Genomic DNA, 20,799 nt, shown 5'->3' with positions numbered 1-20,799 from the left:
AATTAAGTTTCCTTTGTTGTTTAAAAAAAAAGAAGAAGAAAAAACAACCCTCACCCTACCCCCACTTCCTTCACAAGAACCTGAACAGAGCAGACAGGAACCACAGGTGCAGGCAGCATCCGTGACAGCCTAGCAGGCAGCACTTGACACACTGAGTTAGAAAATAGATTAGCACACCCCCCAAAATACACTTTTTTTTTTTTTTGCAATGAGATTTGCCCAGTAAGAGCATTGGTGCAGGCAGGAGGTGTGTAAGGGCAGTGGGGCCGCTCCAGATATGCAGGGAAGGACTCAGAGCTCCTTCCAGGCAGCTGCAGGGACCAGGGTGCCCTCCTCTCTGTCTCACATCACTGCTGGAAGCAGCACAATGCGGGAGGACAGGGGATGAGGGGGGACTGCAGCACAGAGCACACCCAGATGGGAGGGAGGGCGAGCTGCTGGGACACAAAGACACCTTCCCTCCAGCTCCAGCCTCTGCAGGGCCCCAGAGAGAGAGAGCTACGATTGGAAATGGGTATCAGGGCCTTCACCACCTCTCCTGCTTCCTCGTGCAGTAGGGCAGCGCGACGGCTCCAAACGCCGGTCAGAGATGTCTGAGAAATGCAGGGCGGGGGCACGGGGACACGACACCACCACACAGAATTGGGGCTGAGGTTGCACAGAGCAGCAGCTGAGCGGCGTGACCCAGCCCTGCAGGGAAGGGTGCAGGCACCCAGCAGCAGCTTCAGCCCTGGCACGAGGCTGGGAGGGCACACCATGCACGCCAAGACAGGCAGCAGGAAGGCTGCTCTGCTCCTTCCCCCCGCCCATGAGCTGCAGGGAAAGATGCCAAGGAGGGCCCACACCACCACCGCTCTCACACCTGCTGAGTCGTGTGAGGAGGGAACACAGGAAGGAAACGACTTGAGAAACCACTGCCAGCAGAACACCTTCCCAGTTTTTTGGGCCCTTTTGGCACCGCAACGTCTCCTGACAACGCCTGCCACGTTCACCAATAAAACAATGCCACAGATTAGAGGAAGGAGGGAGGAGGGGAGAGAGGACGTTACTGCCATAAATTGCTTTCCCCTTCCCACCAGGATTCCTCAGCAGCAGGGCGCAGGCCGGCCCTAACGTCGCATCCAAGCTGCGTGACCACAAGTCATCCGCTCAGTCAGAGCCAGACGTGGGGACAGCTCAGACCACCGAGCCGGTATTTAGCATTGAAGACAACCTGCAGAGCAAGAGTTCCTGCCTCGGCCTGCAGGGAGACCAGCCTCAGTGGTGGGGAGAGTCCCTCAGTGATCACGGTGGGCCGCTCGTGCTCGTTATCCTTGGCCGCCACGCAAGGCCAGCACCAGCCCGCACTGCCTGCACATCCAGATGAATAATGACTAAAGCAAAACGGCCGTGAGGAATCATTTGTCTGCCATCCAGCCCATCTCCTCCTCTCCTCAATCACTTCCAGCTTTGATTCGACAATACAAGAAAGTTCTCCCTTTCAAGCAGAGGCTAGTGCTCTGCTTGCCCAGCATCCTGGGATAGGGCTGGGAGCTCCCCAGTTGTTGGCTGCTTCTCCTCTGGCATCTCAGCGTTGCTCAGGGATGGTACAGGGACCTGGAGAGAGAAAACAGCAGTGACTTGCATGAAGGCACCTCCATACCTGTGCAGAGAGATGTGGCCCTGCAGCCCTGCCAGGCAGAGCTCTCAGCTGTGCTTCAGAAAATGGGAAGCAAGGATCTACCACAGAGGCAGAACATCAGCTCCGGGAAGATCTGGAGCACAGGATTGCTCCAGGAGCAGCAGTCTGGACTCTTTCTGCTAGAGAAAGAAGCAGCTCGCACCCAAGCAGGAGTAACACCAGTCCATGCAGAAGGGATCACTCACGGCACTCTGGTGAGGAAGGCTGCCATCCTGCTGAGTGCTGCTCTCTTCTGCCTGCCCACCAGGGCCCTGAGCAGCAGTGGGCTCTTGAGCACTGGGTCCCCGTGTGCACGTCTCCTCCTGAGCTGCATTCTCCTCTTGCTGCAAAATGCCCCGTCTGTCCAAGACGCTGCAAGAACAGAATCGCACTGTTAAGAGATCTGCACCTCACCTGCATCAGCTTCTCTTCCTAGCAGGAAAACTGCTGATAGAAGAAGACAAAAGTCAAGGGAAGAGGCTCCCTGACTCCAAAACAGCCTATGTACAGCATCATCCTAGTTTACAGTGCCTATGTTTCTGCTAGGAAAACCAAGCCCACTGGAAAGCAGCCCAGTTCAGAGTGGGAGTCCACCGAAACAAGTGCCCTGGAAACAGCCTCCTCTCCATGTGCTGGCCCAGAGAGAGGGAATTCACCCCTCCCCTGCTTCCCAAACCAATTATTAGGAGTACATCACTGGAAACATGCAAAGAAGGCAACACAAGACCTTCCTCCTTGGAGCATCTGGCAGTAGCCCAAAGGAACTCTAGAAGCCCTCAGCACACAGTAGAGAAAGGCAGCTGGGTCCTGCACCCAAGCAAGGAGAACTCCTCAGGGTCCCAGGATCTGGAACAGCAACAGCAAGGTTGTCCCTCAAGAACGTACCTGGGGGGCAGAGGCCCACAGAGCACCTCACAGCAGTTCTTCACCATGTTGCCATGGCTGTAGGGATTCTGCACACGGTTCTTTCCAGTCCAGGAACCCTTGATCTGCAACAGACAGGACACAAGCTCAGGTATGCTCCATCCACACCTGTCCCCAGCTGCAGCATGAGTAGGGCAACTTAGCAAGGTGGATGCAATGGTTGACACGTAGAGGAAGCAAAGTGAAACAGGGGTGACTCAGGAGGAACAGACTCTACTTACATCTTCGTTGGTCGTCTGATTCAGTGCCACCAGGAAGGTGTGGAACCCAGTTAACCCCACCACCGACCACAGGGTAAAGAAACAGATGAGCACCTCCAGTACAGTGAGAACAGTTAAGGACTGGGAATCAGGCAGACAGTCAAGCCCTAGATGAGTCGTCACACCACCCCGGTGCACTGGTCCAGTTTCTTTTTTTCACTCCAGCACTTTTTTTCACTCAGTTTTCTGTTTTATACCCTCCCAAAAGCCACTAGAATTGCTCATTACCTTGTAAATCAAGGAGCAATGGGAGGATGCCCTGAAAAACTCCTTTGAGAAGCCTAGGCATCAGGATCTCAGTCCCTCTATAATGCAGCCCACACTTCCCCCACCAGCTTAGGAGAAGCCAACCCCTCTGCGCTGCGGGAAGGATATGTCCCTGGGGTTTCCTTCAGTGTGTTCAGGAACCCAATCTTCAGAGATTCTGGCAATATAAAGAAAGAGGTATTTGGTCTCTGGGACGTCACACCGAGTCCAGCTCCCTTTCAAAGTCTGTTAATTCTGGGTTCATCACCAGCATCTTCCCTCACCCTCAGCCAGCCCAGCCAGACTCACTCAGTGCTACGTAGACTATGTCAAAGGTGAAGATGTAGATGGTGAGGAGTGACAGCGAGAGGATGAAGAGGTAGAAATAGCGGTAGTTCCTCTTCCCCACGCAGTTGCCCACCCATGGACAGTGATGGTCAAAGCGCTCTGTGAAAGCAAAGATGGAAATCAGTGCTGCTCCAATGCAATTCCATCTGCCTCCAGGTGTTTATTTCTGTGCCCTGAACTCAAAAATCGACACGGCTGACAGGGACTCTTGGGCCTGACAAGGTGACCTCAGCCAAAGGTGACCTCCCTGCTAACTCGAGGCTCTATCATGCTCCTTTCCAGAGGGAGCAGTGGAGGCCAGGTAAAAGAGTGTGAAACTGTTCTACTGAGCCAGTTTGCACCTTAAGCTAGGATTTAAGAGCTCGGCCCCACGCATGTCTTCTCTCCCAGAGACCTGTGGTATAATGGCTTTTACAGCACCCAGCTTGGCTGAGGGTCTGGGGGTTCAGCAGTTCTCATTTAACCCACACACTGCTTTACTCCTACTGGGATCATTACAACAGGGGTGAAGAGACTGCGTAAACGTTCCAGGGGCTGCACGGGAGATGGATTCAAAAGGGGAATATGAGCTAATTATGGCACGTATGAGGACTAAGAGAGCTGCTGTGGCAACAGGAAGGGGACAAGACAAAACAAGGGTACTTGTTGGAAAAGCACGGTCTCCAAGCTAGTACCATTAGTTGTTTTCACACAAGTTGCAGCTCTTCCTCTGGCCCAGCAGTTCAGTGAAACTCAAAAATGGATTGTGTGTTTACATGGATAACTGAGACTTATATAAGAATAGTTATTGCCAAAGAGATGCTGGCAAAGACAAACCATCTGGCTTCAGGTTTCTGAGCAAATCTCGAGCTCCTCAGTCTTAAGATGAGGCAGACTGTCCCCATCTGTTCAGACAACACCAAGCTGGACCTCCTCCATCACTGCTGGAAGCATGTGCAGCATGAGACGGGACGCAGAAAGAGACCGAGTGCAGATCTTCCCCTGCTGCCTTCCAAAGGCTCTCACCTGGCACCCAGATGCAGGAGCAGCCTCTTCTACTCACCCACACAGTTGTCGCAGATGCTGCAGTGAGAGGCACGGGGTGGACGGAAGATCTTACACGTGTAGCAGTACTTCAGCTTCACTATCTGGTTGTTGATTTGGAAGTTTTTAATCCGTGGGGGCGGGCGCTGACCCTGTGGCACGGTCCCATTGGTGGCCTCTGAGAGCAAGAACCAAGCAGAGATCAGACTGCTGCTATGACACAAGGCTAGAGCAACAAAATCTCCTCCCTGCTTTTTCTACCTGCTGGCTCAGAACCTGCTGGGTCTAGAGACAGTGGATATAGCACTGCTCACACGCTCCAGAGCCAATCTGCCAGCCTGGAGCTGGAAGAAGAGATGCCAGAGCTTTCATGAGTGTAGGGGGAAAGTAAAAAAACATAACAAAAAAACCCCAAACAAACCATAAACAGACCTTCATCCACCAAATCTCCTTTTTTCTTGAAGAATTACAGGTCCTGCATCGAGCTTCCTGCAGTCCTTACCAAGAGCAAACTGAGCTAATGTACACAGCAACTGACAGAGAAAACTGTGCATGTAAAGGCTGCCAGAAAGGAACATTGCACCATCTCTCTGAGACTCAGCCAAGCAGAATTAGCCCTCAGGTTGTAAGATGCCCAGTCTGGGACTTTTGGAGGCTCAAGGGGGAATAAAGCTGTGCAGAGAACTTAAAGCATGCCAGAAACACCGAAGCTTTTCCAGCCATCACCAGCTGAGCTGGTGTGCAGCACTCACCAATCTCCATCTCAATGAAGGCTGCTTCATCAGGCAGGGCTCTTGGGATCACCCCAGGATCACTGAAGCTCGTCCGCAGGAGCGTGGCCATGGCAAACAGGAAGAGAACTGCTGCAAACACAGGGATGGCTGGAGAGAGCTGGACTGCCAGGTACCGACACCTGCAACAGAGGGCAGGAAGCAGTGAATTGGATCACAGTAAGGTTTGTCCAGGCCAGGACCTCCAATTCTGGCACGTCATCGAAATGCAGACACTTCCGTTCAGCACTTCCTTCTGATCCCACCACCAAAGAGGCAACTATGACCAGAATGCACCGTGCATTTAACCAGGCAGAACGCAGTGTGCTTCTGAGCACTTTGCTTTGTTTCCAGCTCCTGTTTTGCTCAGTCACAGGCGACAACAACAGAAACAAACTGCAGCTTGAGGGATCCTGCCTAGAGGACATCCATGGCAGCCACTGCCACGAGGGCATACCTTACAGGAGAAGCACCAAAGCCCTTTCTGAAAGCCCCCAGGCACCGACATGCACTGGAGCAATAGGAATCTCTGGCTGTACCACATACAGGCAGCTGCCAGCACCACCTTTCCTTCTCAGGACAGATTCACATACAGTTGCAGTGCCCCTGTACAACAAGACACCTGGCTTCTCCTGACTTTTCTGAGGCAAGGAACTCAAAAGAAGTTCCAAATGAGGTAGGAAGGCTCTGAGAGAGGAAACACGGCCTGAGCTTTGTTTGCTTTACACATACAGAAAGGCCAAGCAGAAATCTGTGTTGATAATCCTATTGATTGAGGCAGTGCAAAAGGACAAAGGAAAATAATCTCATTATGCCTCATGATTCTTCTGGACACCTGCAAATGTCTCCACAGGTGATTCAGCACAGGCCACGCAGGAGGTGTGTACAGAAATCACGGTTTGGACTGGCGTCGGGCTGATAAAATATACATTTGTACCTTGCTTCCTTCACAAAAGCCTGCTTGTGTTGGGGTGAAGTTCTGCTTCCTTTGCAGCAACAAATTCTGCAAACTCACCCTCCACTGCAGGAAGGCTCAACAGATTTCCACGTGCTGCTGCTCGGCTCTGGTGCCTGTCCCCTGTGTGCAGCACAGCACAGACAGACCACACAGCACGGCACGCTTTGGCCGCAGGGACGCGTCGGGCCCATCCCCAAAACCAACATCCTTAATTTTAGACACTACCAACTCTGCTGTTACTCAAAACAGCACAGCCCTTGGAGTGAGGAGCTCCTCGTTTGCAAAGGCAGAGGGAGCAGTGGGAGGGCTGGGCTTACTGCCTCCATGCAGCTCGAGATAACTGTGCCTTCCCTTCAGAAGGACAAAGTCTAGAGAGAGAGAGCTGCAAGTCAACTCGCAATTAAACAGCAACCTTGGGTCCTGTTTTGGGAAGGAATACGTTTGCTCCTGCAAGGGCTGCACACGGTCTGTCCCAAAGGGCTGCAGCGTGACCCTTGTCCAGCTGACAGGACAGCTTTTATCGCTGCTGTAACAACAGGAACACGTTATGGGCTCAGGGAGAGGACTCATGAACTGCATTAAGCTGAGCTGAAACAGGGCCAGAGCTCCCAGCCTCAGCCACACACCGACACCTTCACAAGTTTCTTCAGCATGCTGTCAGCACCGAGATTTACTACCTGCAAGCACGTGATGTGTGCTAGGCGTGCTCCTGAGGCACAGAGTGAAGCTTTACAGCAGGGGTCCGGTGCACAAGCACCAGCATAGATAGGACCTGCTACTGGCTGAGCACCTCCTGGGAACCTCTGCAAGGAAAGCAGCAGAGCAGGGTGGCAGAGCCGAGCCTGCACCATGCTGCTACCACAGCACGTGGCATGGGAATGGGAAGAAGGCTGTGATTTTGGGAGATGGAAGATGAGTGCACGACCGTCCTCTCCGCTGCAGCAAGGGAAACAGCACCATGCAGAGCAGGCTGGGCCCTGGCTCAGCAGGAAGGAGGAGGCAGCCAGGTACTCACTGTGCTGGGATTCTTCAGTTCATGCTTTGCAGCGTGATTAAGCTTGGTAATTCATTTACACTGCTAAGTAACAGACATTTTAAAGATCTTTTGTTTGGGCAAGCTGAGTGCCAACAGAGACACACTGTTGGGATGTCAGGATACGGCTCCTCCTCCCCTCCCAGAGCAGTATCTGTGTTCTGGAGCGTTTTGTCATCTAATACCAGACAATAACAGCACTATTACAATGCGCCGTGGGAGGGGGATGAGAAAGACTGAAACAAAGAGACCATTAGAAAGGGGAGGGGGGAGCAGCCAGAAGCAACAGATGGAGGTGCTGCGAGTTTAAGGCTCGCTGTCCTGGTGACATTGAGGCCATTTGGGAAGCTGAGCTGTGGCCAGCACAACCAGCACAGCCTAGAGGAAGGGGAAAACCTGAGCACTGTCTGCAGCACAGCAATTCAGGCTGGGGGTCGTTCACCACGCTCAGGCACAGCTGGAGCTGTTGGGAGAAACCATCCCCATCAGTCAGCAGGGACAGCAGGACCACATGTTGGAGTGCAGGCACACTGTGAGCACACAGTGCTCCCGAGCTGCCCAAACCCACATCAGCAGTAAGGCAGCACCAGGGTCTGGTGGGGAACGCTGGTGGAGCAGAGGAGTGACCTGCAGAGTGCAAGAGAAAGGGCAGGTAATGCAGAAACACAGGGGCAGCTCCACACGTCCTTGTGAGCAGCACGAACCGAGCACTGCGTGCCATCGAGTTCAGAGTACAGAGAGCATGACAACACTCACAAACACCAAACAGCTCCTGTGCAGCTTTAGACAATGCTTAACAAGGCTCTGAGCAGGGAGGAAAGGCATCTCAGCTGCGCCTCCGAGCAGCACAAAATCCTGAATCTGTGGGGTTTACGACAGAAAAATAAGCGGAAGGCAAAGTCACACGAAGGGTCAGCTCAGGTTTCTCAACTTATCAAAAAACAAAGACGTTTTAATCTCTACATAGCTCAGAATGTAGAAAAAAGCCATAAAGATAAACGAGCTTGGTTATCAGAAAAGCAAACAGCAGCCCCTTCCCACAGACAGGAGCCTGGCAGGGCGGGCACTATCTTGCTGTAACATTTACAACCGGTGAGTGCTTGTGCTGAACAGCTCAAGACAAAAGAAAAAGAGAAGTGGGTGCCTGTTACTGCAGGACAGCCCTTGCAAGGGCACCAGCAAACAGCAGAGAGAAAGCTGCACAGTCAGAGGGGACGCTTTATGCCTCCTGTCCTTCCCAAAGCCATTGCAGCAGGGTTTCACCTGTCCCTCCCATTGCATCCAACCCCACGGGCACAGCTGGACACCGAGCAGCCTGCACACCCAATCAATGCCTCAAATAACACCAATTAAACACAATTTTATGCGGCACATTACAGCTGTGAAGCAGGCCCGATGGATCAGGGATCGACTCCACGGGGAGCAGCTCAGCCTGGGAGCAGTAGGAGCTGCCATCTGCCCTTGGGCTCACTGCCCAGTGCTCCCGTGCCTCTGCTCCATCGGGATGGAGGGGCCAACCTCTGGGTACAGCAGCTGGATCCATCTTCCGGGCCTCCTCCTCTCCCCCTCTAACAGCATTCCTATCTGCAGCTTTGAGGTCAAGGGAAGAAAAACAGCGGAACGCCCGCTCACTGGCTCTGTTGAAGCGGAGATGCGGCAGATTGGGGGGAGGAAAAAAAAAAAAGAAAGCCACCAGCAGCAGCCAAAGCAGAAAGGCTGTCATTTGGTGGCTGGGGAGGACTCCTCCTGCGAGCAGCTTATCTCGTGACGTGGGATGCCAGTCAGAAACGGATCCACAGCACGGCGTTTGTAACCGGAGCCAGCGCGGCACGGCGTGAGCACTGAGCTGCGGTGCTGGCTGGCTGCAGGCACCTCCAGCCTCGCTCAGCCAAGGTGTGACTGCGCAAGTGATTCAGCTGAATGGAACAAGAGCTCCAAAGAGGCACCCTGCAGTCAGCACACAAGGACTGAAAGGACTCCTCCACCCAGCAGGCTGCTCGTCTTTGCAACCGAACCCCACCGACCCCGATTGGTCCATTGTACAACAAACTTGGGGGGGGAATGGTGAATTTCAGTGCAAATGCCAAAGAATCTGATCTGAAAGGAATGAGTAACACACCCAGCAAACAGACAGATGAAAGCCAAGGCCCTCCGGGTAGAGCACCCTAATGCACACAGATAACACAAAGGGTAAGCAGGGCTCCAGCACTACACTGACAGCCTTCGCAGCACAGCTAAACAAAACAGAAACACAGAATCACAGAATGGCCAGGGTTGGAAGGGACCTCAAAGATCATGAATCTCCAGCCCCCCTGCAACATACAGGGCCACCAACCTCCACATTCAGTACTAGACCAGGCTGCCCAGGATCTCATCCAATCTGGCCTTGAACACCTCCAGGCATCCTCAACCTCTCTGGGCTGTGGAATGTTTCTGGTTTGGAAGACAACGGTTTCATTCCACTCCCAAATTCAAAAAGCCATCAATGTTTTCATAACAAAACCACCTCACTCAAACAGAGAGCGTTAAGGCTTCGTGCTCTGAGGTGCTTTGAGATCATCACATCGGTGTTTGGGGTTTTTCCAGCTCTCCCTCACCTGCACAACCCCACACCATTCTGCTCCCGGCTGCACCACTGTCACTGCCAGCACATGCAGGGCTGTGGACATAGGGCACAACTCCTTTACGAGCTGCAGCAGGGGACAGACTGGGGACAGGCTCTGCAGGGAGCGGGAGCAATTATCTCTGCCACTAAGTGTTTCAGGAGTAGTAACACTTAGTAATTGTTCCTGCAAGGCAGGAAGTCTGAGCCCCATTTTTTTAGATAGGACATCATCCGGAAGCAGTGCCATTGCTTACCTGTGACACTGAGTCAGGAGTCATTTCAGGAGCCCAGCACCTTGTGTTACAGCTGTGTGATGCTCGTCCCAAAGCCACACGGCGACTAAGCAGAAAAGCCAATCTGGTACCCAACTGGGGCCTGACAGCAGGCACTGCCCGTTGGCTGGGACATGAGAAAGCCTCCCTGGGGCTTCCAACACAGAAGGCAATGCCTGGCCAGAGGAAGCCGAGGCCATTTCCCTGGGCTGGGCAGCCCGGCACCGAGGCTATTGATTTGGGAGAACAACCAGAAGAACAAACAGGTTCCTCCATTCACCTTGCTACCTTAAAGCGCTTTTGTGTTACCCAACACCAAGACTTCACCGCTCTGAGACCAACAAAAACACGCCAACGGAGGCCAAAGAAAGAAAGTTCTGTTGTTGTTGAAGCTGACATCTCCTGATCAGGCCAAAGAGCCGTCCTGCTCCCTCACACTACAGCAGCACTCAGCCAAACAAATGCCACGGTCTATTTTTCAGGGGTATCAGCACCCAGCTTGGGCTGCCCCCCCAGGAGAGGGCTCTGGGGAGGTGGGAGGCCCCGTCCCTTGGGCAGAGCCCACCAGTAGGGGCCGCAGGGCCGGACCACACACTGCCGGCAGCTCCGGGACGGTGGGATGGGCGCTGACCCCCCTGCTGTCAGATTGCATCGATGCCTCGTTGGGTCCCAACCCATCCCACTAAGCCAAAGCCAAGGGCCCGTCGCGGCGATGGGAAGAAGGGCACGAAGCCCCATCGGGGCCCCTCCTGCCCCCCCAGCACAGCAGCGCGGCGTCGGGAGGTCCCACCCTGCTCCTCCCCTCCAGCACTCACTCGAAGGCGAAGAAGAGGGCGCAGGTGCCGAGGATGAGGAATAGCGTCAGGTAGAAGATGCCCTTCTGCCGGGCCATCATGATGCGGCCATCGCAGCAGAAGGTGTTCCTGCCCGGCAGTTTCTCCCATTTCCGTACCACCTTCTTCCTCGCCACCATCACCGACATGGCGGGACCGTCAACGGGGCCGCCGCTCGGCCGGGCGCTGCCGCTCCGCCGCCCCCGGCATCCTCGGGCCCGCCTGGGCCGGGCTGGGCTGGGCCGTGCGCTGCGGGGAGAGGGCGGCTCAGCACGGAGGGGTGGGGGGGGATGTTGCCATGACGACACCCCCCATCCCCCCCCATCCCCACCTCACCCCCTCCCCTTTTTTCAGGCTGTCGCTATGGCAACCCGCGGTTGGGTGTGTGCTGGGGGGGAGAGGGCGCGGCCGCGGAAAGCCCCGGGCACACCGAGCGCGGCTCCCGCCCCCCGGGAATAGGGGACGGGGATGGGGACGGAGGGATCGGGAGGAGGGAGGGGAGCAGGGAGGGGAGCGCGCGGCCGCCTCTCACCCCCAGGCGGTGTCGGCAGCGCCAGAGCGGGCCGCGCCGATCGCTGCTCAGCGCCGCGGGAGGGGCCGCCACGCCCCGCGACGCCGCTGTGGGAGCGGCCGCGCCCGCCATTGGTCCGCCGCCGCTCGGCGCCCCGCCCCTCCGCTCCCCTCTTCGCTCTCCCATTGGTCGGGAGCGGTGCCGGTCTCTGGCCATTACCAACGCTCCCGTGCGAACAAGGGGAGGCGGGGATGAGGGCGGAGCACGGCACGTGGCGGGGGCGGGGCCGGGTCGGGCGCTGCCGGGGTTCTCCGGAGGGGCGGGGAAGGAGACGAAGGAGAACGGGATAGAAAGGAAACGGGCAATCCGCTCTCGCGCTGTCGTGTCGAGCCGCTGCACCGAGCACCTCCCCGCGGTCCGCCCCACCCGCGGCGCGGGCCTTCCGCCACCGTTCGGCCGCGGCTCCGCCCGCCGCGAGGCGGTGCCCGTGCTCCGCTGCCATGGCAATCGTGACGTCACGGGCCGGGCGGAAATGCGGCGCCTCATGCGGGGCGGAAGCGTCGCGCTGTACGGCACTTTGCGACTCCATGGCGGAGGAGTGGCTGGGCGCCGAGGCGGCGGGTAGCGGTAGCGAGGAGGAGGAGGTGAGCGGGATCTGCGGGGCTGGCGCGGTGCGGGGCTGTGCTCCACGGCACCGGTCGCTCCGCTGCTCCGCGGGCTCCGGTAGGGGCACCGAGCGGAGTTGGGGTCGGGGCCGGGCCTCATCCGCTTAGGCCCGACCCCGCTGACCGTGTGCCCGGTGCGGCGGGAGCAGGAGGATGGCGAGCGGCGGCACCAGCAGCTCCTGGAGGCGGTCAGCGCCCTCACGGGGCGGAAGCGGTGAGTGTGGGGCTTCGAGCTCCCGCTGCAGCCCGGCGGGAGGAGCACGTGGCGGCGCGCTGCGCTCCCACGCGGTTATTTCATTTTTCCTACTTTATCGTCCTGACAGGCGGAAGCTGGCCGAGCGCTCCGAGGCCAGTGCACAGGTGTCAGAGTTCAACGTTAGCTGTAAAGGTGGGATCCCTTCCTAGCTCCTCTGTTGAGGAGGGTGCTCCCTGTCTGCTAGGGAGAGCTCTCAGGGTGTGCTGTGCTGGGCTTTGGGGCTGAAGGCGCCTCTCCCTGGTGCTGCCCTACTTAGTGGCACCGTGGTGGTGCTGATGCGGAGGGTATCATATAGGTGCCGGGGAGAAACTTGTCCTGTCTGAGCTCCTGCAGCCCATTCGTGCCCGATCTGCCCTGAGTGGTGTGAAGAAGGAGCTCAACAGAGTGAAGCAGAAGAAGGCAGTGGAGCTGCCGCTCAGCAAGGAGGAGGCAGAGCGGGTATGTGGGGCTGCTGCAGGCAGCACACTGTGGGCATTCCAGCCTTAAGGGGCACCCTTTAGCCCCTTCCTGTCTCTCTGATTCTGTCTGGCTTGTCTTGTTCCGCAAATCAGCTTCTCTGCTCAAGTTTTTTCCTTCTTGCTCCCACCTGCAGGTTGTGAGGGAGGCTGCCTATGTCAAGAGCTCTAAAGATGTTGGCAAGTGGCAACCAGTGGTCCTGCAGAACCGCCGTGCAGAGCAGTTGGTTTTCCCTCTGAAGGAGGAGATTGTGGCAGTTGCCCCCCTGGAGCAAGTGGTTTCGGCATGGAAGGTGGGTGCTGTCACATGCCCAACACTGCCACCTCTTGGACGCAGTTCAAGTTCTCCCCCCTGCTTTTATTTAGTGCTCAGCACATCAGCTAAGTCTCCTGCTTCCTAGTCCCTCTCCTGACCTAGGTGCCTGCTTGTAGCACTCAGCTGCTTGTCTTCGAGTTAAAGGGTTTGGTTCACAAAATGCTGTGTGCCTATAAATTCTGGTTATTCTAGTGTTGAACACAAGTTCCCTTGTAGTTTGCGTTGCTCCTCAGTTACTCATCCTTGGAGAGCTTTCCCAGGTCAGGGCAGTCTTTATCAAGCTCCCAGCTCAACAAGCACCTTCTGTCTGCACAGAGGTTTCTCCTTGTCTCTCATGGGGCCTGGGACTTCGGCTTCTTTGTGCCCTCCTATGGGACTGCTCTGGCATCAGGAAGGATGGGAAGGTGTGTGTGGGTGTTTGTTCCTGCAGTCTTTTGTGCCTCATCCAGTCTCACTGCCTGTTCTGTCCCACCAACAGCCCCGAACTCCCCTGGAGCAGGAGATCTTTGGTCTGCTCCACAAAACACAGCAGCCCATCACAGACCCACTCCTGACACCTCAGGAGAAAGCCTCGCTGCAGGCAATGAGCTTGGAGGAGGTGAGTGGTTCTTTCTGCTGCGCTCTGGCTCTGAAGGCCTCTTCCCTCATGCTTTTCCTTGCACTGTGTTTCCTGGCAGGCCAAACGGCGGCGAGCAGAGCTGCAGAAGGCTCGAGTCCTGCAGTCCTACTATGAAGCCAAGGCTCGTCGAGAGAAGAAGATCAAGAGCAAGAAGTAAGGCTATAGCATTGCTGGGCTCAGTGATCTGGGGCTCAGTGCTTGGGAGTGGTGGAGGAAAGCAGAGAGAAGCTGTGCTTCCTCCTGCACAAAACAGTGCTCCCTTGCCGAAGCAGAGGCTGCATGCCTGTACCAGATCTCACTCCTCAGCTGTCTGCTCTTGTGCTGCAGGTACCATCGTGTGCTGAAGAAAAGCAAGAGACGCAAGGCCTTAAAGGAGTTTGAGATGCTGCAGAAGTCAGACCCCGAGGCCGCCTTGGCAAAGCTGGAGGAGTTGGATCAGCTCCGGATGGAGGTGCTGCTTGCTTGCTTCTCCTTTGTCCTTTGGACGTCCCTAATTCTGGGAGTGTTCTTTCTGATGCTTCTTTTTGCCTCTGCCCTAGGAGCGGATGAGTCTCAAGCACCAGAACAAGGGGAAATGGGCCCGCTCACGAGCCATTATGGCCAAGTATGACCTGGAGGTGAGATGCAGCTTGGGAAAGGGGAGGACAGCTGAGAGCTGGGCAAGGAAGGGGGGCTGTTGTTTCTGGCTTGTGTTAGAAACATCTCAATCCCATCCCAGGCCCGCAAGGCCATGCAAGAGCAGCTGGCCAGGAACAAGGAGCTGACACAGAAGGTGCGGGTGGAATTGCCAGAGGAGGAGCCAGCTGATGTGCCTGAGGAGGACCTCACTTCCACAGCCATCCCTCCTGTCTCTGTGGGAGCGAGCAGAGCAAATCCCTGGATGCTGGGCAAACCCAGTGACCCAGCCCAGGAGCCTGATGTGCCAGAAGACCTTGGAAATGCTGCAGTGCCAGTTGCTGTAGAGAACAAGGAGGAGATGTCTGAGGATGAGGAGGAGCTGTCAGAGGAGGAGGCGCTGCTGCAAGACTTTCAGCAGAAGCGGCAAGCACGGCAGGGGCAGCCAGGGAGTTCTGAGCAGCACAGTGAGGAGCTCACAGTCCTGCCTGGAGTCTGCAGTGTCACAGAGCAAAGTGGGTCGTTAGGTTTGTGTTTTCACTCAGCTGTCCTTTTCTTCCCTCTCCTGTTCATGGGGTGGCTGTTCCTCCACTGTTCCCTTGATGCACAGGTGCTGATGAGACAGAAGAAGTTTCTGAACAACTGCCAGGGGATGCCTCCATCCACCCAGTCAGTGTCGAGGAGCAGGTGAGCCCAGTGATTGAGCTGCCTCCCCAGGCCCAGGAGGAGCCCTTGCTGTCAGAGCAGCTGCACCGTGTGCAGACAATGGAGGACATTGAGGCTTTGGCCTCTGAGGAGCTCACAGCAGAGCAGGAGAAGCCAGTGACTGTGGGCACAGAGAAGCCAGCACGCAGTCGGCAGGAAGGCAGAACTACACCCAAGCCTGCCAAGAAGCCAAAAACCAAGAAGAAAATAATCAGCTTGCAGTCTGTGCTGTCTGGAAAGCTCCGGGAGGCTCAGTGCCCCAGCATACCTGCAGTCATGGTGGAAGAGGTGAGCAGCGTGGGGCTGTCCTGGGCTGGGGGCCGTTCTGGCTGCGGGGCTGTAACTCCCCTCTCTGCAGGAGGGTGGCTTTGACCAGCGAGGAGTGATCACAGAGGCCTTTGCTGGAGATGACGTGGTTGCCGACTTCAATCGGGAGAAGCACAAAGCAGAGGAGGCTGCGAAGCCACAGCCGCTGAACTTGGTTCTGCCAGGCTGGGGCGAGTGGGGAGGCACCGGCCTGAAGCCCAGCAACAAGAAAATAAAACGGTATGTGTGGATGGGCTGCTGCAGCAATGTGCCTCAGCCCTGCTCCGGCATCTGATGTCCTCACCTGTCTGGCAGGTTTCTGATCAAGCCAGCCCCAGCCCCTCCCAGGAAGGACCAGCATTTGCCCCACGTTATCATTAGTGAGCAGCGCAACATCCACGCAGCAGCACATCAGGTGGGTGCTGGAGCTGGCCTGGGCTTTGAGCAGAACCTTTTCCAAAACTTCCCTGCTTGTAAAAGGGCCATTTAGTTTTGACAGCCCTGGACGCAGTGGGTGAGGTGGAATTTACAGCCCTATTCCCTTGAGCGCTCTTGTATCAGCTGTCCTGAGGCTTACCAAACATTGGACTTCAGGGAGGAGGGGCTGAGCAGGTCGTGGAGCGATGGAAGTCGATGTCCACATGGGACGAAAGCAGCCCTGGAGTGCAGGGCCGGGTCGCTGGCAGCGTCACCCTCTCTGCTGTTTCCCTGCAGGTCAGCGAGCTGCCCTTCCCCTTCGAGAGGCACCAGCAATTTGAGAAGTGCATCCGGACGCCCGTGGGCTCCACATGGAACACACAGCGTGCCTTCCAGAAGCTCACTGCTCCCCGTGTTGTCACACGGGCGGGCCACATCATCCAGCCTCTCTCTGCTGAGGATGTCCCCTCCGTGGCTGCCACAACTGACAGTGGAACCAAGCTGGCACTCCAAACCCCACCTGAAGAGCATAAGCAGCTCTCTGGCCGCCCCCGCAAGAGAGCTCGATAGCTTGTGGGTGCCAGGCCTCACCCACGTGGCACTGGGGAGCAGGTGGGGGCCGTGTTCCAGGGCTGCCCAGGTTCCTGGTTCTGTCTTAGGGCTTTTTAACTCTGCAATAAAAGTGCTGGGCTGCCGTGTGTGTGCAGTCTATGTGGCTGCCCTGGGGACAGAACAGCTGGTGCTCTGCTGCCTGTCCTTGGGGCCTGATGCAGGGCAGGCCTCTGTATCCCATGGTAATGTGAATGGCTTGCTGTGGGTCAGGCTGCTGGGGTGCAGCTTGGGAGTGGGGGGGGAGCGTGGCAAGAAGGTGGAGCCACTGCCACAGCACTGTCAGTGCTAGGCTGGATCTCATCTGCTTCTAGTTTTTGTCTTTAATACCTTGTTTATTACATATATAATTTCATCTTGGCTAAATTGACTTCCAGCTTGCTCTGTGTGCCTTCTGCCTCCTCTCCTGACTTCAGTGGTTTGGTGAGCAGTGGGTCTCTGGGGGGGTCTCTGCCCCAGCATAGCCATCTTCCCCACAGCTGAGCCATGCACGTCTTCCTCAAATGGGGGCACTTAGGGTTGTCCCTGCAGGCCAGAGGCTGGCCGGGCACTGTGCTGCAGCAGTACAATGAAATGGGAGCAGGCTGGGAGCCTTCCTATCTCTTCCCACGTGTGCTGTGTTTGTGCCAGCTGGAGAAACACTCCCTGTCCCAAGCAAGGAGGGACGGCTGCTGGAGCTGCTGCTGTTCTGAGGAACCACATCCCTGGCACTGGAGCAACATCTTCCTGCCTGGGCACTGCAGCCAGGCTGGCTCCCCCCGTGTCCCCTACAGTTGTGTGGGGGTGGGGGCATATCCTTGTGCTGTGGGGCTGGGGCAGTCCACCCAACTTGTGGCATCCCATAATCCTGCATATGCTGGGCTGTCTCATGCTGCAAAGGAGAAGCTGCTTCACTTTGGGCTGATGTGGGAGTAAGAGGGAGGTTGGGATACAGAGTGGATGCTGCCCTTCTGCCCTTGCTGGAGCATCACCAGCCCCATGCGGTGCCCTGGGGCTGCTAGTTAAAGCTCACTATGGGCAGGAATGCAGTTGTGTTGTTGGGAAACACGGCACAGGGCTGAAAAGAAAAAAAAATGAAAGGAAAAGGCAATTGTTTCCATACCACGATGCCAAGGATCCTATTGCAGGGCTGGTGCCCCCAGGTCCAACCCCAGCTTCTTTCTGCCCCAGATGCTGTTGGAAACCTTTGCTGACAGCCCCTGGGGATGTCACAGGATTTATTGTTTGTTTTAGTAAAACCTGAAATGCCCTGGAGCCAGGGGGAAGGCAGTGCCTGGGCTGAGGTGTTTGCAGCCCCTCTGCAGCCAGCTCAGCCTCCCTGGTGGGGTGTCTTGCTGGGGACACAGAGACCGTGGGGCCTTCTCAGCTCCCCCATGGCAGAGGCACTGTGGTGATGGTGGCACTGTTAGGGCCTCTGGGTGCTGGTCTCGGGGAGGACTGAGGCCATCCAGACTGAAGGGTGCTGAGGTCCCTGCAGAAGAGCAGAGTTAAAGGCTGTCACAGGCTGTGCCCACCTGAGCAAGTGACACAGACCTGCTGGCGTTCAGCTCCTCAGGCTGAAGGCAGCTTCAATGCTGAGTTTTGGCTGCCGGTGCCTAATCCAGGAACGGCCAGATAGGAGTTGGGCTGAGGCTTCCAGTATCCGGAAATACTTCCAAAATAAATGGAGAAAGCATTGCTATGAGTGACGGGGGGGAGGTCACAGGAGGACCCAGCAGCAGCAGGGGACACTGCTGAGGACACTGTGCCCCGTGCAGCCCCCCCCGGGCTGCCCCCGTGCCGAGGGTAGATCACATCACCCCGACACCCCCACAGAAATAAGGCTACAGAGCGCAGCCACATCGGTGCTCGCTTTTTAATTAAAAAAAATAAATCAGGAGCTGCAAAGGCGCTGCAGGAAGGGGCTGCTGGGGATCCCTCCGGGCAGCTGCCGGTACCGCACAGCGCCCCAGGAGCTCGGGCGAGTCCGAACGCACCGAGACGAGAGAACACCGCGGTCCTCCACCAGGCGCGGAACCCCCGGAGAGCAGCGGCGTTGCTAATGCGCACGCCGTCCCCGGAGAGGGCTGCTGCGAGCGGCTGCAGTTTGCTCTTACTGGCCTACTTTCCGGGCGACGTCAAAGCCAGGTTTACAGCGCGCGGAGCCCGGGTGAGGGCGGCCGAGCTGCCAGCGGGGCCGGAGGGAGCGAGCCGAGCTGAGCCGAGCCCGGAGCGGCCGTGCCCGGCGTGGAGACCCCATGGGGAGCTCCTGGAGGGATTGGGGAGGGGGGCGATTTGGCCATCCGGTGCCGGGGCTGCGCGTGTCCCTCGAGAACGGAATGAATGGAAAAGGCAGATTTAAAGTCAATAAATAAAGGGGGTTTTGTTGTTGTTTTCTCTCTTTCTTTCTCTTTTTTTTTTTTTTTTTTTTTTTTTTTTTTTTTTTTTAGGGGAGGCTATAAATAACCTGCAAAGTACTTCATCCGGGCTATTCCTCAGGGTGAAATTTCAGCCCCCGCCGGAGGCCCCCCGGCTTCCCATGCTATGGCATTGCCGGCATCAACCCCGGGTCCCCCCGGCTGTAACGGGGCCCCCGTGGCCATCAGGCGGTCCCGCACCGCTCCCTCTCACGGCGGAGCTCCCCCATGCTGGGGTCCGCAGCGCCATCCCCGTCCCCTCCTCCCCGGGCTCCCTCCAGCCGCAGCAGCGGCACCGCTCATCCCACGTCACCCCATAGCTCAGGACAGCCCCTATCCGCAGCATCCAGGCACGGTCCGCGCATCCCGGCCTGCACAGCCCCGCGTTTCCGTGGAGATGGCATCTCCCGAGCCCGCACAGCCTGAGCGGGAGGGTTTCCATGGAGATGCCGTATCCAGCACGGCACAACCTGCGCGAGAGATTGCCGCTGCGATGCCGGAGCCGGGACCCTGATGCCTGCAGTGGTGCCGATCCCCCTGAGGACAGGCGGCCGCCACCCGTGTGGCTCCTGTGGTGGCAATGTGCTTCCTCATGGAGGTCGGTAGCAGGCGGGGGGATGCGGGCTGCTGGCCACCAGACTTGTCACTGCTGCTCGGGTCACTTGGGTTGCGCCGCAGTGTCACTCGCTGGGTGTCCTGGAGGTGACAGATACCCAACTGTCCCCACACCCCGAGTGTCCCCGTGTCCCCATGTCCCCTTGTCCCCGTGTGTCCCCAGGCAGCTGAGCAGTTAGGGGAAAGCCCCTGCATCCCCCCAGTAAGTGCACCCCAGCTGCCACCTGTACCTCTCAGGGCTCTGCATCCACAGAGATGCTTGCCAGCAGGGATGAGGGTGACAGTCCTGGGATAGCAGTGTGATACCGACGCATGGCTGGTCCCAAAACCTCCCATGGGGCCGAATGTCCCCTGAAGACAAAGGCTGGACACAAAGCTGCGTGCAGCCACACGCTGCCAGCACTGTGAATGGTGGCCGACACGGAGCTCATTGCTGGGTGCCGTCAGCCTTTGGGCACGGCACTGGGCTGGGAGCTGCTCCCAGAGCCCGGGGCAAATCCCACAGCCGGGCACCAGCAGTGCTCCTATCCCCAGCTCCCCGTGTCCCCGGGGCTGCCGGCAGCGTGGCAGATCTGCAGGCACGTGCTGCCAGACGCCGCGTGTGCAGCCTTCAAAGGCCGGCTCTCTTTGTCTGCGATCACAATTAGGAGCGCTTGGTGCCTCTTGAAGCCAGACCTGGGGATGGGACAGCAGAGAGCTGAGCTGCAGCAGGGAGAGGCTTAGAGCTGTGCCACGTCCCAGGCATCCCAAACCTCTATTGCTTTCCAGTGTCTTCTAAGGCCAAGGAAGAAGGATGGATATGGCAGTGCAGTGACTGTCACCTCGGCCTCCTGCAATGAACCTCCTGCAGGACACGGCAGGGACGAGCCCTGCTCTGAGCTCCCTGCAGTAGTCGTGGATGGCACAAAGCAGCACAGCCCACAGCTGGGAACAGGGATCACCCTTCCCAGCACAGAGCCATGAAGGGGTTGGGGTGCAGGGAGGAGGAGGAGGCGGCGGCAGCCGTTTCAGTGGGAGAAGTCATAATTCTGTAGCTGTAGCTGGGATGGAAAACGGCACGGCGGGGTCTGCGGTGGGAGCTGACACCTTTTATTGCTGTCGCACGCCAATAAAACCGAGCTGAGCCGTCTGCCCGGCTGTGGATGCAGCCTCACTCTTTGAAGCTGTAGGAATTGCCCCAGAGAAAGCCCAGCAGCCCCCGCAGCAATGGCCCCCCGAGCACAGAGCCCCAGCGCCGCTCCAGCCGCCACGGCTCCACCTCGGGCCGTGCTATGCAGTGGGGACACGTGGGGTGGGATGAACCCCGTGCACAGCACAGGGAGCACAGAGCAGCGGGGGGCTGCGGGGGGCTGCGGGAGGGGAGCGGGGCTCGCGGTGGGGCC

At 57.2% G+C, this 20,799-nt stretch overlaps 2 protein-coding genes across 3 annotated transcripts; one reads left to right on the top strand and one right to left on the bottom strand.

Moving 5' to 3' along the window:
* Positions 1-209: 209 nt before the first annotated feature.
* ZDHHC9 (zinc finger DHHC-type palmitoyltransferase 9) lies at positions 210-11,542 on the bottom strand. The gene is made up of 10 exons (XM_048959354.1): positions 11,465-11,542; positions 10,915-11,181; positions 5,214-5,374; positions 4,481-4,639; positions 3,400-3,537; positions 3,220-3,268; positions 2,806-2,908; positions 2,546-2,649; positions 1,867-2,032; positions 210-1,596 (listed from the first exon to the last, which is right to left on the bottom strand). Exons 2-10 carry the CDS (start codon positions 11,079-11,081, stop codon positions 1,492-1,494), a joined length of 1,152 nt encoding a protein of 383 aa, XP_048815311.1. The 5' UTR covers positions 11,082-11,181; positions 11,465-11,542; the 3' UTR covers positions 210-1,491.
* Positions 11,543-11,814: 272 nt separating this feature from the next.
* On the top strand, positions 11,815-17,460 carry UTP14A (UTP14A small subunit processome component). Of its 2 annotated transcripts, none has more exons than XM_048959324.1 (14): positions 11,815-12,087; positions 12,258-12,322; positions 12,432-12,496; positions 12,660-12,802; positions 12,957-13,112; positions 13,614-13,733; positions 13,813-13,907; positions 14,082-14,205; positions 14,294-14,371; positions 14,473-14,896; positions 14,980-15,362; positions 15,433-15,620; positions 15,696-15,795; positions 16,095-17,460. In XM_048959324.1, exons 1-14 carry the CDS (start codon positions 11,944-11,946, stop codon positions 16,365-16,367), a joined length of 2,358 nt encoding a protein of 785 aa, XP_048815281.1. In that variant the 5' UTR covers positions 11,815-11,943; the 3' UTR covers positions 16,368-17,460. The 2 variants fall into 2 exon arrangements, with proteins under 2 accessions (XP_048815281.1, XP_048815282.1); XM_048959325.1 differs by having other exon boundaries at positions 14,473-14,884; positions 16,095-17,458.
* The last annotated feature ends 3,339 nt before the right edge of the window (positions 17,461-20,799 follow it).

This window comes from Lagopus muta, chromosome 13 (assembly GCF_023343835.1).
Source record: "Lagopus muta isolate bLagMut1 chromosome 13, bLagMut1 primary, whole genome shotgun sequence".
Taxonomy (NCBI): domain Eukaryota; kingdom Metazoa; phylum Chordata; class Aves; order Galliformes; family Phasianidae; genus Lagopus; species Lagopus muta.
This window is presented reverse-complemented; position numbering and strand designations above follow the sequence as displayed.